The sequence below is a fragment of the Cottoperca gobio genome, chromosome 15, assembly GCF_900634415.1.
Source record: "Cottoperca gobio chromosome 15, fCotGob3.1, whole genome shotgun sequence".
NCBI lineage: Eukaryota > Metazoa > Chordata > Actinopteri > Perciformes > Bovichtidae > Cottoperca > Cottoperca gobio.
Window position 1 is genome coordinate 10,240,027 of NC_041369.1, and position 16,425 is coordinate 10,256,451.

Genomic DNA, 16,425 nt, shown 5'->3' on the forward strand with positions numbered 1-16,425 from the left:
ACAGAAAGGCCGGAGACTCACTCACACTTCATCCACAATGTTCTCCATTCAGACAAGCGGCTTATAAACAAACATTTGATAATTGATTAAGAATCCCAATATCTTCAGTTTACAGCCTTTACAATGTGAGTGTGTGCTACTTTTCCCTGTTTTATATTATTTTAAAAAGTTTGGACAAGTCATCTAAAGCTGTGATCTGGATCAAAATAAGACAAAAAAAACTACAGAGGCAATAGAAGATAATTGTGATTCAGTTATCACGAGAAGGCGCATTGGTAATATTATCACACAAGTCGATTCAACGCAATAACAAATGTGCAAATGTGGAGGCTCCTTTTTCTGGAATCACAAGCTGCAACACAACCTTTGCACAAACACACACTTGCACAGACAAACTGATTTATGTAATCCAATGTAGCCCATCACATGATAAGTAAGAACGGGACTGGCTGCAGGGACTGCTTCCAGGAAGCAGTGGTTATCTCAGTGACAATCACATGATCACAGGTCCTGCTGCTGCTGCTGCTTCTACACTCAAAGAACATAAGATCAATCTGATCGCTAAAAGGTCTCACTACAAAAATAGAAATAGGAATGCATATTTAGAATAAAAAGGATACTTTTATCAGTACAAAATTAAATATATGTATACAGGATAGGTCCAAGTAAGATCCCGGCCATAATCCCAACACAGTGACCATTCAGCCTGTGTGATGAACCAGAAATGAAACAGCGCTTGTCATATGAGTGGATATAGGCATTGAGAGGCTTCAGTGCGCTGCCTTATTGTATTCTAACAGTGGTCTAACAGAGGAAGTGGACTTTTGGAGTGATATTACTGATGTGATGTAAAGATCAACCCAAAGAGGGACATGCAACATTATGAGACAGCTGTCAGGCTGATTGTTACTGACTGCACAGAGCTAGTGGCTGAATATTGTACCTGCACTTTGTTAAGTAGTCGAACAACTTGGTTATGAACAACTCAGCAACCCCAGTGTGAGTCTGGGGGGGTCAACATGCATTTAACATGATATAACTAATAACATACAATTAAAATCCAAGAAATATGGGTACCTTGGTGGTCCCCATTTGTCTCTTTTGCCTCATTCACTGTAATTTCTCTATCCAATAAATGCATCAAATTATCAAATGTAATTAAAAAAGAAAAGCTTTTAAAAAATCAAATAAATATTTACTGTATGTCAAGTTGTTTTATTATGATCAATATGGGCTCCATCAGTCATTCACTGACATGGTTTCTTTAAGAGAAAAAGTATAGATGCAGAATTTTGCATACCTAATTATGACCGTCATTAATCAGAAAGTAAAGGCACTTAATGCGGTTGGTCCAATTTGGTAAAGGCTGTTTACAACGTGATTGTAAAAGTGGTAGCTGTTCATTTCCACATGGCAAAAGCTGCAGTACATCCCTGATATTCTCTCTGCCATGCATAAATAATATTGTTATCATAGCTAAAACTGTCCTCATCCACTTTACCAGGATCATTACACCTATTAGGAGACCAGTAATACAGTTACCGTAATATATCGTTTCATTGCACCCTAGACAGTGACAAAGGCATTTCCGGACAACATGAGAATCAAATTTCAAATTTCAAACTTGAAACATGCAATCCATCTTAATGAACGTCATGTCTGCTTTTGTTTGTTTTAATATATGTTATGGCTATGCGTAGAGCAGCGCACTGATGACTGACTTTGTTCACTGCGATGGCCTGACTGTACTGAAATGCTAAAATGTGCTTTGTCATGTTAAAAATATGTAATTTGTAGTAAACAAAACCACTTTCAAATTTTAAGTCTTTGAAATGGGGTGTTGCCACATAACGGTATTGACGATAACGGTGAAATTAGGAAAATTAAATATTGATATTAAGTTCTCATTTTTTTTAAAAATATTTTCTTTAGGCTAGATATCGTGATAATATCATATCATCAATATCATGAATCATTTTGGGGACGATAATCGCGTAGGGAAAATATGATACTGTGACAGCCCTACTTCGAAAAGCATGGGAAAACTAAAATTGCCAATCAGGAGTTGAAAAAACTTTTTTTTAGTTAAATAGGTCACATGATAACTGAAAAATGATGAAAAACACAGAAACATAAGCCGAAAGTCTTTGGAATTTCTGCTCTTTGGGGAAGTTTTGTGAATTGGCGATGATTGAAATGTGTTGATTAACATAAGAGCATCTATTCTTTACCTGTCAACCACAAACACACACACACACACACACACACACACACACACACACACACACACACACACACACACACACACACACACACACACACAGGTGAATATTAGACTGGTTGAGTGTTTTGCTCTTTAGTTCTGTATAAAGCAAAACACTGTTATAAATGCAGGCTCAGACTTGAGAAATGAACGTCTCTGCATGGCAGCAACGGACACTACTGTCTGTAGACCTCATGCAGGAAGCAGCTCCAAAATGTGACAAATCCATCTTCCGCCAGTTTCCGCCTTCACTTCAACACACCCACACCCTGAGCCAGCGCAACCCCTCCCACCACCACCACCATCCCTACCCCTCCCCTGGGCCCCCTTCAGCCGGCTGCATGTCTCTGGAGGTCGCCTCTGACGTCAGCAGCTCGACTGGGCAGAGTGCCAGCCCTGTGGGCCCTTGATGGATTTGGTTGGTCTGAGAAACAGTCCGCTGTGTGTGGAGTGCACGGAACAGACTCAACTCATCCCGCTCAAACACATCTAATGACCCGTAAACACCCGACAGGCCCGTTCCCGCTCCCTTTCTTCTGTCTATCACACACACTGACGATTAAAGGAGACACGTGTGAAGATGAGTGATTTGTACTGGAAATGGCCCGGATAATAAATACAACCCGCAGAGGCTGGTTATTCCATAATCTTTAAGATCATTTGTTTTTGTTATTCAGCACAATAAAGGCAAATGACTGATGTGGCTGCAGCCTGTGTATGTGGTGGACTAATCTGGAACTGATAAAAAGTATAAACAATTAACCAAAGCAAAATATCTCAGACATTACAACTCTGCGTCCACTGATCCAGTCATTATTACATAGTGTTCCAGAGAGCTGCAGCATGTGTGTGTGTTTCCATGTGTGTCCCTGTGTGTGTGTGTGTGTGTGTGTGTGTGTGTGTGTGTGTGTGTGTGTGTGTGTGTGTGTGTGTGTGTGTGTGTAGGTATACCTGCAGGCCTGCTGCTGGTCTTCCTCTTCAGCCATCTGTCCAACGTCTCTGCGCTCACACTCTCCAACACAAAGTCGTCCAGCATCTGCGGGTGCAGCGAGAGGTAGGCCTTCACTTTCTCATCTGTCAAGCCTGAGGAGCACAGAAATAAAACTTATTTTAGCTCACACACGCCACAGCTTTATTTATGTCTAGGCAAAGTGTAAAAATAAATAATAATTCTGGGAGATGTTGCACAAAATTGTGGAAATGCTGGAAAAGTACGGAGGAGAGAAACATACGATACAAGAGGATGGAAACAACGTCATATGACACGTTGCCGAAGGCCCACAGTGTTCCAGACAGTCACCCAAACAAATGCACAGGCTAGAAACAGCCGGAGGTCATCTCTTTCTCTTTACTGCAGCACCTATGTTCCAGCTAAAGCTGTCAGATAGCCGGGCTAGCTCGCTTATGTTTACTGTAAAGCTGTGTCTCCAGGGATAGGAGCCCCCAACAGAGGCAGCAGGATAAAGGAGGACTCGATTGTGCTTAATAGGCAATTAGGTTCTTGAGAGCTCGCTAAGTGCTGCTGTTTACTGTCTTTGTTGTCAGGGAAAAAAGCCATTTGCCAGACGATCGTTGAGCGAAAGTTGTTTTTAATACACCCACTGGCGTCTGAGAGGCCGTCAAGATGCACTAGGAAACCATCATGTTAGGGTCACTCACACAAATAGAGTGTGTGTCTAAAACAAAGAAATGCATCATTGCATCATGAGACCGCCGACACAACGCTGACATGAAATGCAAATGAAAGTAATAATTTCTGGAAGAGAAAAACAAATCCTACGCCCGTGCTAAATCATTAATTTATGGTCCAAAGTAATTGTATCTGTTCTCCGATAAGAGTAGAAAGCAGGCCGTTGTATTCAGACAACCCTGTTCGTTGTTTTATTATTTCACTTTCTCACGAAATGTCTGGTTATCAGCAGCATCTGTGTAGACTCCCTTTAAGTATGAATCACAGGAGGACATGCAGCTGGAAGGCAGGTGTTCTGCCGTCAGACGCACAAACATGCACACACGCCATGAAAATATTACTAATTGGTATGTCTGTGTGATATCAGGGCAGTGAATGGCTACAAACTTAATGCAGGAGTGAGAACCATCTACTTCAGTAACGCTTGTATGTCTTAACAAGTATTTAAAAACTGCATTTGAGGAATAAGTTCCACTTTTAATTTTAATGTTATTTCAATGGATGAATGTGTTTCAAATTCCTGGAGGGACTGCAAGAGTATCGCTTTAATTGAAACAATAAACTCACTTATGCAGATAACAGAACATTTTAAGAGCTGCTAAAAACAGCAGCCAGCTCCACCCTATCTCCATCACTCATCTCTCCCATGAAGCAACTATGTGTGAGACAGTCTGAGCAGCTACCTACGACCTTTGATCTTTTCTCTCAGAGAAAATAATTTGATCTGCAGTTACGATGGAACATCTGCTCATTGCATGCATGTGTGTGTGTGTGTGTGTGTGTGTGTGTGTGTGTGTGTGTGTGTGTGTGTGTGTGTGTGTGTGTGTGTGTGTGTAGGTCAAGCAGGCTTGTGGTTGCAGGCAAATAAGGCAAACAGAGGTGGGGGTTAGTTTAGGGGGTGGAGGACGCTGCGGTTTGACACTGTCCAGACACGAGACACAGATCTTCAGGAGCGGAACGCCTCACGAGACTCCTGGCCAGCTCTGACGCACATCGGCAGAATACGGCTTAATAAATCAGACAAAGTTAGGGGGGGGGGGGCGGGGAGTGGATGGAGCTGCAGGGGACAGAAAGACACACAGAGAGGAGTAAAATGGGAGCGCTGCAAAATACCCTTACGACTTTGTCCTATTTGAAACACAAAGGAGGCACTGTGATTAGTGACACTAGAGAAACATGAAAAAACAAGTAGGCTGTAACAATTTATGAATACAGGTTTTGTGTCGAAAATTATTTAGCTATCATATGTGTGCACATGAACAGAAATAGTCAAATGTCCTATTTCCATGGGGCAAAAACAAACTGCAGTGCTTATACAGTTACAGTGGGCATTTTATAGTTGCTAAAATGGTGTTCTGGGTACATCTCTGTGCTTAAAATGACCAGCGTACACGAGTAGATGTGGGGGGAAAAAGGGAGTTTGTGAAGCCTTATTGGCAAAGAAAGAGCAAACCGTGGCTTTTTAGAACAGACACTTATTTCTGACCACTAACTCAACCTTTAACTTTTCTAGCTTCGCCCGATGGACATTTGAAAAGTACAAGAATGTGGAATAAAAGTATGACCAAATTGTTTTTACTAACATCATAAGAGTAGGGATAAAGCTGGCCATATTCAATCATTTGTTATGTCAACAAATCACATAAAATGACCAAAAAGGTGTTAGTCCGTCTCCCAATACTTCCCCAACACATCTGTGGCTGTCCCATCCAAGCTCATTTGTTCCTACTGAAGACATCAATTTAAAAATAGGTTTCGAATTAAAGAAAAATGCTAAATGATTTCCTAAAACAGCTGGGCTTCATCAAACATTATTTAGTGCATTTGTTGGGGATTATTTTCAGCTGCGGATGAATACATATTGGGTGCTCTGGTGATTAGTTCAGGCAGCAAGACGGTAGGTTGGCTTTTCACTAAACTATGTTGTGATGATTCAATGAAATACAATATCATGATGCATTAACAGAAGGCAGTGCACATGACAGGAAAGCGTTCAAAGGTCGAATTCCTCTCGAGGAAATGTAAGAACAAAGTTTGAAAATATTCAAATATGCTCTCAGCATCACAATTATCTCATTAAGTATTAATCTGTCACATTTTCGAAGAAGAAATCCTTGGTTATTAGAAAACAAAGAATGAGCGGTTTTACCCATCATGCAATGTTGCAGCATGATGATGATTGATGGCACTTTTTTACCCAACATTCCTGATACTTTCTGACGACTTTACACACTTTCCCTCTGATTCCTTCCGAAGTCTCTCGAGCCACAGCTCAACCTAATGTCACCGCAGTGACACTCAGAGCTGTGGGATATGCGTCAGTGTCCCGGGCTTGGGACTACAACGGCTAATCAAAGGTAGCAGCCAGATCTGTCCGACATGCTGTGGTCCAGCATGGTTAACCCAACTGGGAACCACATGTGCTCACTCAATCAGAAGAGAGACTGCTGTGGTAGAAGCAAACGCTTGGTCACTGGTTTGACCAGTTTTTATTATTTTACCCCAGTAAGATTTTCCTTCCCACTGAGGCCAACGATGCTGAAGACAATGGCGTCATCGAGATAAGATAACGCTATGTCTGACATGTCGAACATACACAAATCAAAATGAGCAAATGAAACAAGTCCAAGTCCTCATCATCTAACTCAGTCCATGAACTAACTTTCAAGTTGTCTTCCCATGTTTACAGCGTTACATTGTCTGTATAATGTAGGCTGTGCGAAGACTGCGGCAGGGGATAATTGCCATTTACTTCAAATGATAGTGATTACGCTTAATTAAACAAAATTAGAGGAAGAATTTAGATCCTGTACTTAAGTAAAAGTAACAGTACCTTAAGTATTTTAATTAAAATATACTTGCGTTCAAATCCTGCTGAAGTGTAAGTACAAAGGTTGTAAAGTCAAAGTACTCTCCCTGCAGACACATGATCATTTATGGCATTGTTAGATTGTAAATATTGATGCATTGATGATTAAGTAGCATTTTACATTTGTCTACTTATATACATTAGTTTAGTGTAGGGGTTCCTGACATAGGGGTCAGGCCCTCTCCAAAGGTCAAAAGATCAATCTTGGAGATCGTAATATCAGATAAATGTAGTGGAGTAAAAAGTACAATAGTTCTGTCTGACAGTGGATTAAAAGTATAAAGTAGCAGAAAATGGAAAGTAAAGAACCTCAGAAATACTCATACTATATAATACAATACTCAGAAATGTACTTCCCACCTCTGTGCTTAAATGATTCCAAATGAAGACAAATGAAGCAGTTTGATGTGCAGCGTGTTTGTGAGGCAGAGATGTTGGTGCCTGACTCAGACTTGCGCTTCCTGTGCAAAAAAACTGAAGTCTGAGTTCATGTTCAGTGAGTTATTGTTGCATAACACTTATCTTGACTACAGCACACCACACCCTGGGACTGGGAAGGGAAGGCCAAACCAGTCAGAGTTTGTCTGGGTCGCACATCCAAGTTTCAGCATGAACACGTTTCTGTTTGACGGGGAATGCCTTCATATACAGCCTGCGCCGGGAATCCATATTGTGTGGTGCAACAGTTTGTGTTATTGATGTGGAATTTAAGGCATCAAACATTGTCTGATTTCATGTGGAAAAGTAAATGGCTTGTAGAGATGCTGTAAACTGTATGTAATTATTTCATGCTTTGTATAAGTAGAGCAACTTTAAAGTATCGAGACAAGCATCGGCATTTAAATGATGAGTCAGCGTCTGTGAGATATTATATATGAGTCATAGGTCATAAAAAGACACTTTGCAGGTCGACACTTATCAATAACACCAAGAGGGAAAGCCCCAGAGTTTATCTGACGCTACATCTCATATAGGAAGATCCTTCAGAAAATAGGAAAATAACCGTGAAGCCTCATTTCGCCTTAGTCTGTCCTTGTTTTACAATTTACATGTTGTTTGATTCAAGCTTCCACAACCTGTCTGCCATTGTTTTGATTCAACGTCTGCTTTATGTCATCACTTCAGATCATCACTGATCAACTCCTTCTTTTATTTCTTTTTATCTTGATTCTATTTAAATATGTAAACTTCTCAATATAAGTGTCTGTGATGAGAGAAAACTCTTCCACATATCATCCACAAGGTCTGCTTAGGGAATCCCATAAAGATTTCACTGCAATTTCGGCGAAAGGATGATTTTTAAATCCTCGATTAATCTGTTGAATTATTTATTTTTTATAAAAATAATCGTTTATAAAATTGGCGAAAATAGTGGACGATTTTCAGCCTCCAGTGGTTGAACGTCTGACCTTGAAATATGCCCGGTACACACCTTGGGGGAAAGGGCTGTTTAACAAGGCTTCTCAGCTCAGAGAAAATTGATGAGGCATTAGCCAGGTTTTCATCCAAATGTATCGCACATTTTAAACAAAGAAAAGAATGAGCAAGAAAATGCAAAATGAAGGCTTTCATCCATGACGTAATTAAAAGAGCGCTAGTCAAACTTGAAATGATGAAAAAAAAAGCAGATTTTGCTTTTCTAAGTGCAAAAGAAGAAGAGAAAAGTAGATCTGGACTTTAACGGTACAGCAACTTTTCCACCTCAGCCGAGTGTAAAACCTTTTTTGCGATATATCAAGATTACAAGCGTTTCCACAGACGTTCTTTATGCACAAATCGAAAATGTGCATAAAACAGGTGGATGGAAATGCACTGATTGACTCAGTTTAGAGGAAGATTTGTTAAAATCATCTGCAAAATTTGTTTTATTTTTTTGCTGAAATACTGCAAAAAATTAGACACAAGTGCAATCAAAGGTTGCAAATTCCTGGAGGGACTCATTGAAACAATAAACTCACATCTGCAGATAACAGAACATTTTAAGAGCTGTTAAAAACAGCAGCCAGCTCCACCGTATCTCCGTCACTCATCTATATTTCCCATGAAGCAACTATGTGTGTGACAGTCCCTGAACAGAAGTGAACTTGTGTGTCTTCAGAGCTCCCGTCAGACGATTAACAGCAGAGGCCGACCCCGGCGGTGCTGATGTTTAGTGAGCAAGATGTTCCTCCTCTTCAACCCATAGATGAAAAATGCACATGAGAGAAGAAGGGAAAAGACCACTTCTCTTGAAGCGCACTCCTTCTGGCAGGGAGTCAAGGGCAAGCTGCCAAGGTACTACTTTTCACTTTCCTGACATGAGGCTGAGGCAGGAAAGGGGAGGGAGGGGCGGAGGAGGGGTGCGTGCGTCAGCAGGTCCGCCTGGGACTCCCTTGCCAGGAGGTGGGAAGAGCATGTGGTTCTTATCTTATCTCTGGGAGGGCTGGAGCACGGCGTCCAACACTGACATTCAGTGAGCGTCAAAGAGGAAAAAAGACCGAAGATGAAAACGCTTTGACTCCTCTCCCACTGCTCACCTCATTTATTCATTGAGCCTGTGCCGGTGAACCTTGGTATGTGTGTGTACATATGCAGGTGAACACACACTCACACATACATACATATATATATATATATATATATATATATATATATATATATATATATATATATATATATATATATATATACACACACCCTACATTCCACAGCAGCCAAGGGTGAGGTGACCGGTGCGGCCAAATCAATAGTCAGTCAGTGAAAAGGTATCATATTAAGAAAACGCTGTTTCACCCCGGACTTTAACTGCAGTCCCATCACTTCCAGAGACACAAAAACAAACACCACTACACAAACACACAAGCTCCCACCTCACACGAGAGAGAGAGAGCGAGAGAGAGAGAGAGAGAGAGAGAGAGAGAGAGAGAGAGAGAGAGAGAGAGAGAGAGGAGAGAGAGACATACAGAGAGAGAGAGAGAGAGAGAGAGAGAGAGAGAGAGATACAGAGAGAGAGAGAGACATACAGAGAGAGAGAGAGAGAGAGAGAGAGAGAGACATACAGAGAGAGAGAGAGAGAGAGAGAGAGAGAGAGAGAGAGAGAGAGAGAGACATACAGAGAGAGAGAGAGAGAGAGAGAGAGAGAGAGAGAGAGAGATTTCCATGGAAATGTAATTTGCATTATTTCCACTTCCATGGCCCAGGTCATTAGACGTAAAGGGTAAGGGCTATAAATGGCAAACTGAGATGTAGATAAGGCATGCCCCTTGATCCACGGCCTAATAGTGTGATCACACAGGCAAGCAGCAACACTTTATCATTGCAGTTACAGACACATATCAGGTCAACCTTCACCTTCAACTCAAGTTATAAACTTTCTGCCGCATACCTTGAACGACAGCTCTACACCAGGAAAGCTGCAGTTGCTGCCTTGGAGTTAACATCTCATCCCAACTGGTGGTTTGATGTAGCCCCCCCCCCCTTCCCACAGAGCCACATCAGTGTTTAGGGGTCATGTTCCCCGCTCCACATCTGGGCTGATGCTGAACTCTGCAGCCGCTTTGCAGAGTGGCCAATAGGGAGCTGGTAATGAGAACCACAGATCTGTGCGTCTTCTCCGGCGCCCTGTTCTTTTATGAGCCTTGACACAAGGACAAGTTGTAAAGAAATCTAAATGCTTGTGGCCTTTTCCCATCCCCTCAGATACCAACCCACGACAAGCTGACTAGGGTTCAACGGACGCCTTGAGCGATGAGTTTGTCATCTGTTTCTCCGTTCAGAATGCGTACTGTGAACTGGCACTGGTCCACAGATCTTGATATAAAAAATGAGTTCAAACTGCATCACAAGCTAATTTTCTTTGGCTTGAATTTCCTGAGAGTTTAAATAAACACTGAAGACAAATCACCAAGAGAGACCATTTGGCATGTGCTCAGCCCGGTCTGGAATAATTTAACCATTCAAATTCCAATCAAGCTTTAATTTTCAAATGAGATCATATAAGCACTATATGTATGTATATGTTCAGTGACTGTGCTGAGAGGAGTCCTCACTGTGAGAGAGAAGCCGTGCGGTTGGGCAGGAAATGTCCAGCATGAGCACTTCCTGCCTGACAATACAGCCTTCTTCACTGAGTTAAGCAATTCATCGACAACCAATTGGGTTTGAAATGCCTGAGAGATCACATTAGATCTGGCCTAGACTGACCTCCGAATCTGACCACAACTATCAACAAGCAATGCACACAAACACGCACACGCTCATATGTTTTCCCTGCAATATGAGGCTACAAGTAGCTATTTATAATAACCCAGGACTAACTCGCTGCTTGGCATTACATGAGCAACCAGAAAGTGAATGAGCCAACACGTCTTTACAAACCGTTGGACAGTCAGAAAGGACAAACAATGATGGGATGATAAACATGGTACCAGTTGCTAGAATACAAAACAGAACTACTGTGAGTTGGAAACATTTAAAGTTGTTTATCACATGTCTAGAAAGCCGTATATATAAACAGAATTATGTGTTCATGTGTTTTAAAAACAAAAATCCTTGGATAATCAAATTATTCCCTGATCCCAAACCAATCACAGGGAAACATGCAGTGGGGAGGCTAACAGTGTGTCAGATTAATCCTACATTTAACCTAGATTGACAGCTGTACATTACACCATTACATCATAAATGTGAGCTATGATACTCACACATAATGACAATTATAGCAAAAGTGGAAGCAGGCAGTCAATGTGAAACTTTTCCTCTGGTCGACGTATTTGTCGACTTGTTTAAAGTATTAAAACAATAGTTTAATATAGTTGAATATTTATTCAGCTGCAACCACCCACATCTTCTTTTTTTGTAAATTCAAAAAGTGTGTAAATTGTGTATAATCTTAAATTCTTGTCCTTTTTTGGTCAGTATGAGGGCGGGATACCTACTGTACATACTGTACCTAAACAATACATTCCATGACTGTAGTTTACTGCTATGTGTGTATTTTGGCATCACTCAGTATCCCAAGCTCCAAACTGCTAACTTGTTATTACAGGGTTGCCACTAAAGGTCACTTGAGGTGCCACTTAAACAACTGGATCCACTGACGGAATTATTCATATGGCAACACATACAGTGGGAGTTATGATCACAGAAATTATAAATCACAATAATTCCTAAAGTAGAAGTTCCCAAAGGAACATTTCAAAGATAAAAAAACAGATCAAATGACAAAACATGCACCATGGACCGCACGTTCACTACTGAGTGGCACCGACATGATAAAGAAATATATTAACGCTGAATATTTACGTGAACTTCTAAATGTATTCAATAAAATGTCTGCATATTTTTTGTCATTCTGGCACCAATTTCTCAATATATAAAAACATATTTCAATAAGAATAATGTTAAATTGTGGAGGTTATATCTGTATCTGACAATAAAAAAAGGTATATGAAAAATGAGCAAATAAGCAAAACAACTGACATAAAAGCCATAATGAGTTTTAGTAGGACATTTATCACAGCCATGGAATAAGATAAGATTTATTATGAGTGTTATATGAAGATAAGCAGCTTTGGTGGTATTGCAATAATCATGAACACATTATTTTATTATTATTATTATAATAATAAACTAATTTATATAACATTACTAACCCTGAACTCACATTTCTACAGAAATATTGTTACATTTTATTTTCCTCCAACAGTATTTACTGTACACTTTCTATCCTCACTCCGGCGCGAGCTGTAGACTTCGCTTCGCTTTCTGATGCCATGTCTTATTGCAGCACTGCTGACTGTCCCTCCATGACAGACCGGGCCAGCTCATATCCGAGATGGGACTCATAAACCCGCTCTATATTTCATTAAAAAAGATTGTAAAAAAAGAAGCTACATTTCCCAATGGCAATCCTGTCTGGTCCCCGTCCAATGAAGTCCCCACCCATCCAGATCAGCTATCAATCTGTCATTCACAAAGTTGGGTAGACACATGGGCAACAAAAACGTACGCCTGCAGAACCAAAATATGTGTTTTCGCCCTTGTTATATTTTGCGTAAAATTCAGTTAGATTTTTGTTTCACTTTTTTAGTCAAAAACACCTACTTGCACCCAGGAAACAGTCTGTTAACCTTCTGAAACAGCTTGTTGAAGACGGGCCATCTTCCATGTCGGACAGTGAGCGCAAAAGGAGAGAGGAGCCACGGAGAAAAGTGCGCCTCTGCAGCTGCAACTTGGTGCGTCTCGGCAAAAACCAAAACTATTCCAGTACGCGTTGAGGTGATGGTGTCCTCAATGCTTCAGGCTGTGCACGGTTTAGGAAGGGCAAGAAGAGCAGTGTACTGCCCCCCCTCCACCAGCGCTATGACCCAGCACCGCTGGCCGAGGTGTAGCTACAGTCGGCCCGCCTCCTCCGCTGTGGATGTGCAGCAACAGACTGGAGGAGCGGAGACGACGACGTATAGACAGAGAGAGAGAGACGGGAGTAACACACACACACACACACACACACACACACACACACACACACACACACACACACACACACACACGCTAGCGCGGAGAAAGAGAGGAGCGCGTCAGTGTCAAGCCAGCCGCAACTATCGAGCACGACTTTCACTCTAATTTTCAAAATAAAAGCCAAACCGCTGCAATTTTTGTGAAAGGAGCCTTGTGAGGAATACTGTTACTGTTGTTACTGTTAATACTGAATAATGTACATAATGATATTTCAAGAATTTATGTAGGTTCGACAATATTTTTTCAGGAATTTTATCTAAACAGACAAACAGTTTTGATGCCTGTGGCTAATTTGGTCCATTGTTTATGTGAGATATTACTCTAAACATTCACAAAGAAACCAAACACCATGACAGAATGTGTTTCATTTTCTAAAAAAACGGATTATTACAATTTGCAAAGATTACCTCAATCACCCAATTAGCTTTTTTCTACGCACCAACCGGTTATTTTGAAAGGTACATTGTCCTTGTTTCCGGTGTTTTAGCGTATTTGACGCGTCTGGGAAGCGCACTATTGACGCTGCTGAACTGCTGTTACGGTTCCTGAATTTGGCTGCGTGAAAGGGGCAGAGCCATTTGCCCCAGCGCTCTCCAGAGACTCGCTGCTGTTTCCTGATCCACGGCTCAGTGGTCAAGGAGGAGACGGCGACAACCTCCAAATGTACAGCATGGCAGGACAAATAATTGGATCGAATGCTATGACTGAAAAGTCCCAGTACAGAGTGTGAGCATCTTGCTGTCGTACTGAGGTGCCATTTAGCAAGGCACCAAATTCCTCCCTGACCTCTGACCTCCTCAGAAACAGGGATCAATCTGCAGAGTTAGGTTGGGTACTACCAAACCGCATTTTATGAATGGCTTGTGTCCAGGAAGCACGATCATTTTTACAACAACCTTTCATATTCAGATAGACAAAAAGAGATTTGTCTGCAGAGATAAATGTCAAACATTTGAACACCCTTTCATAATGGTGCAGCATAAAGAAACATATTTAATGTACAGATAACACAAAACATGTGTATGTGTCAGAGTGAGCAAGCAAGCAGGGTCAGTCCAAAGTTTAGACTCTAAACATTCAAGGCCTAGTTCGTGTCTTATCTATCGTGAGATTTTACACAATGTTCTTTTGTGTGAAGTGTATAAGATTAGTCTCTCTGCCTTTTCCAGTTCCTGACTTCAAATATGTGCAAAGACTTGCATTTACTAAGAGAATGTATTCAATTGATTTATTTCACCAGGCGAACATTTACATAAATTATAATTGTAAATATCGCCTTGAATTGGAACAATAAAATAAATCAATGCAGTCCATTCATTTAGCAAAAGCTTAACTGCAAAAACTTCACATCTGCAGTGCAACGGAAATATTAAGACTAGAGTTATAATCCTATACTAATAATATCCAATCCCATAATGATAATGATAAAAATAACCTAATTAACCTCAAATTCAGGTCAACCACATGAACATTTTACATTCTGCACTGACTGGAGAAGACAATCTGCTGAAAAAACAATAGAAGCTGAATACACAGATGCAAAATTATAAGAATGCGGAACAATCCTCTGGTCTCTTTCAGGTTGAGATGAGAAAATGGCACAATTAAGACAGAATAACCCCACTGCAAGTTTTTCTTTTTGTTACTTTCAGAATCAAGTGTTAGTCAGAGGATTTCCTGTAAAGTCAATTTGTCCTGTCTCTGACGTCTTTAAGGCCACACTTAGTTCCTCTTAACTGTACCGTTTTTTGGCTTAAAGCTAGCAAAGGAATGCATCGCCACTGATGTTTATATTTCCACTTATAATATCCATGTAGAAAAGAGACGCATAACTCATTTACAGAGAGCAAAACAATCCTGACGTGGAACTAATTTTACTATTTACTATTATTGTGTTACTATACACATCATGCAGCAAAAATAGATCTTAGGACAAGATCTTAGATCAGATACAAAGTGTCAGCAAGCATCAACATGTGTGTAAACGGTTCCTGTTTAAAAAAAAAAAAGCTAATCTGTTTTTCTTTTGGTGTGAATAGTTTAAGTGAGGATCCCACATCAAGTTCCAAATGAAGTGAGCTCCCTATCTCTGCAACCTTTGTAGATGTGTGCTCGTGTTATCAGTGCTCACAGTGCACCTCAACAGCTCTGAGTCGGCAACATGATACAGCATACAGTGTGCCAGACTCCCTCACGGCCGCAGCATTACATACTGATCATATCGGGAGAGAGAGAGAGGTGTGGGAGCTGTGGCGGATTGCGTCAGCACGCGCGCTATCAATCACTGGCATTCCTACACTCTCGAGCAGCTGGTCCATTCAGAGGTCACGTATAACATAATGGATTCTCTCTGACACACTCTGTCGCTTTTCCCTCCATTTTCTGCCCGATGAGAAAAGCCCTTAAATGAGGAATGCGTCTCACGGTGACACATCAGTTCATTTCACATGCATAATGTTGCCTTTTGATTATTTGAAGTATAATAGTATTGCAATAAAGCATGCATGTGCTATTGAAATACTAATCTAATAATATTTTCTGATGCCCAGGAGGTTGAATGATGAAGGGAAAGCTAAATAAATCCAAACATTTAGGTGAACTAAAACAACGAACATGCAACACATTGTCGGCCTTTTATTGGAGGATAGATACACATCCTTAACTTACCATTTTCATCAGAAAATTCACATAAAATATTTTCATCCTATTAACATTGATGGTATTTTACTCTGACTAATGAGAATAAATAAAGGGTGTTGTAAAATTGTTGTTCATTGCAAAACGCACAAAAAAACGAGACAGTGCTCCGAGTTAAAGGAGCTCTCTGTCAGCTCCTTCAGGGCTCACCACTGTGCGTCCTCCCTGCACTTCAAGTAGCTTATGCACGGAAATTTAGATAGAAAACAAATGCTTTCAAACGTTCCCAGCAAAGTTCATGACTGGAAGTTTATGAGCTTATGTGAGACGGTTATGGGTGAAGAACTTATAGGGAAATGCAGTAGATCACAAGGGATGCCGCAACTCTGTCTGTGACCCACCAGTGAACCCTTCTGATCCACGGCTCTCCGAAGTGGCAGAGCAACTGCTTTAAAGTTTGAGTGATTA

The 16,425-nt window shown here is 40.8% G+C and overlaps 1 protein-coding gene across 4 annotated transcripts in view; it reads right to left on the reverse strand.

Moving 5' to 3' along the window:
• The window catches only part of pde10a (phosphodiesterase 10A), a 52,894-nt gene that overhangs the window by 20,839 nt on the left and 15,630 nt on the right, over nt 1-16,425 (reverse strand). For 3 of the 4 annotated variants that reach the window (XM_029450353.1, XM_029450352.1, XM_029450354.1), the window contains one exon: nt 3,215-3,346. In XM_029450353.1, coding sequence (XP_029306213.1) covers nt 3,215-3,346 — 132 coding nt within the window. Of the gene's footprint in view, nt 1-3,214; nt 3,347-12,906; nt 13,224-16,425 lie in introns of those variants that run through there. The other variant, XM_029450355.1, reaches the window with a different exon arrangement.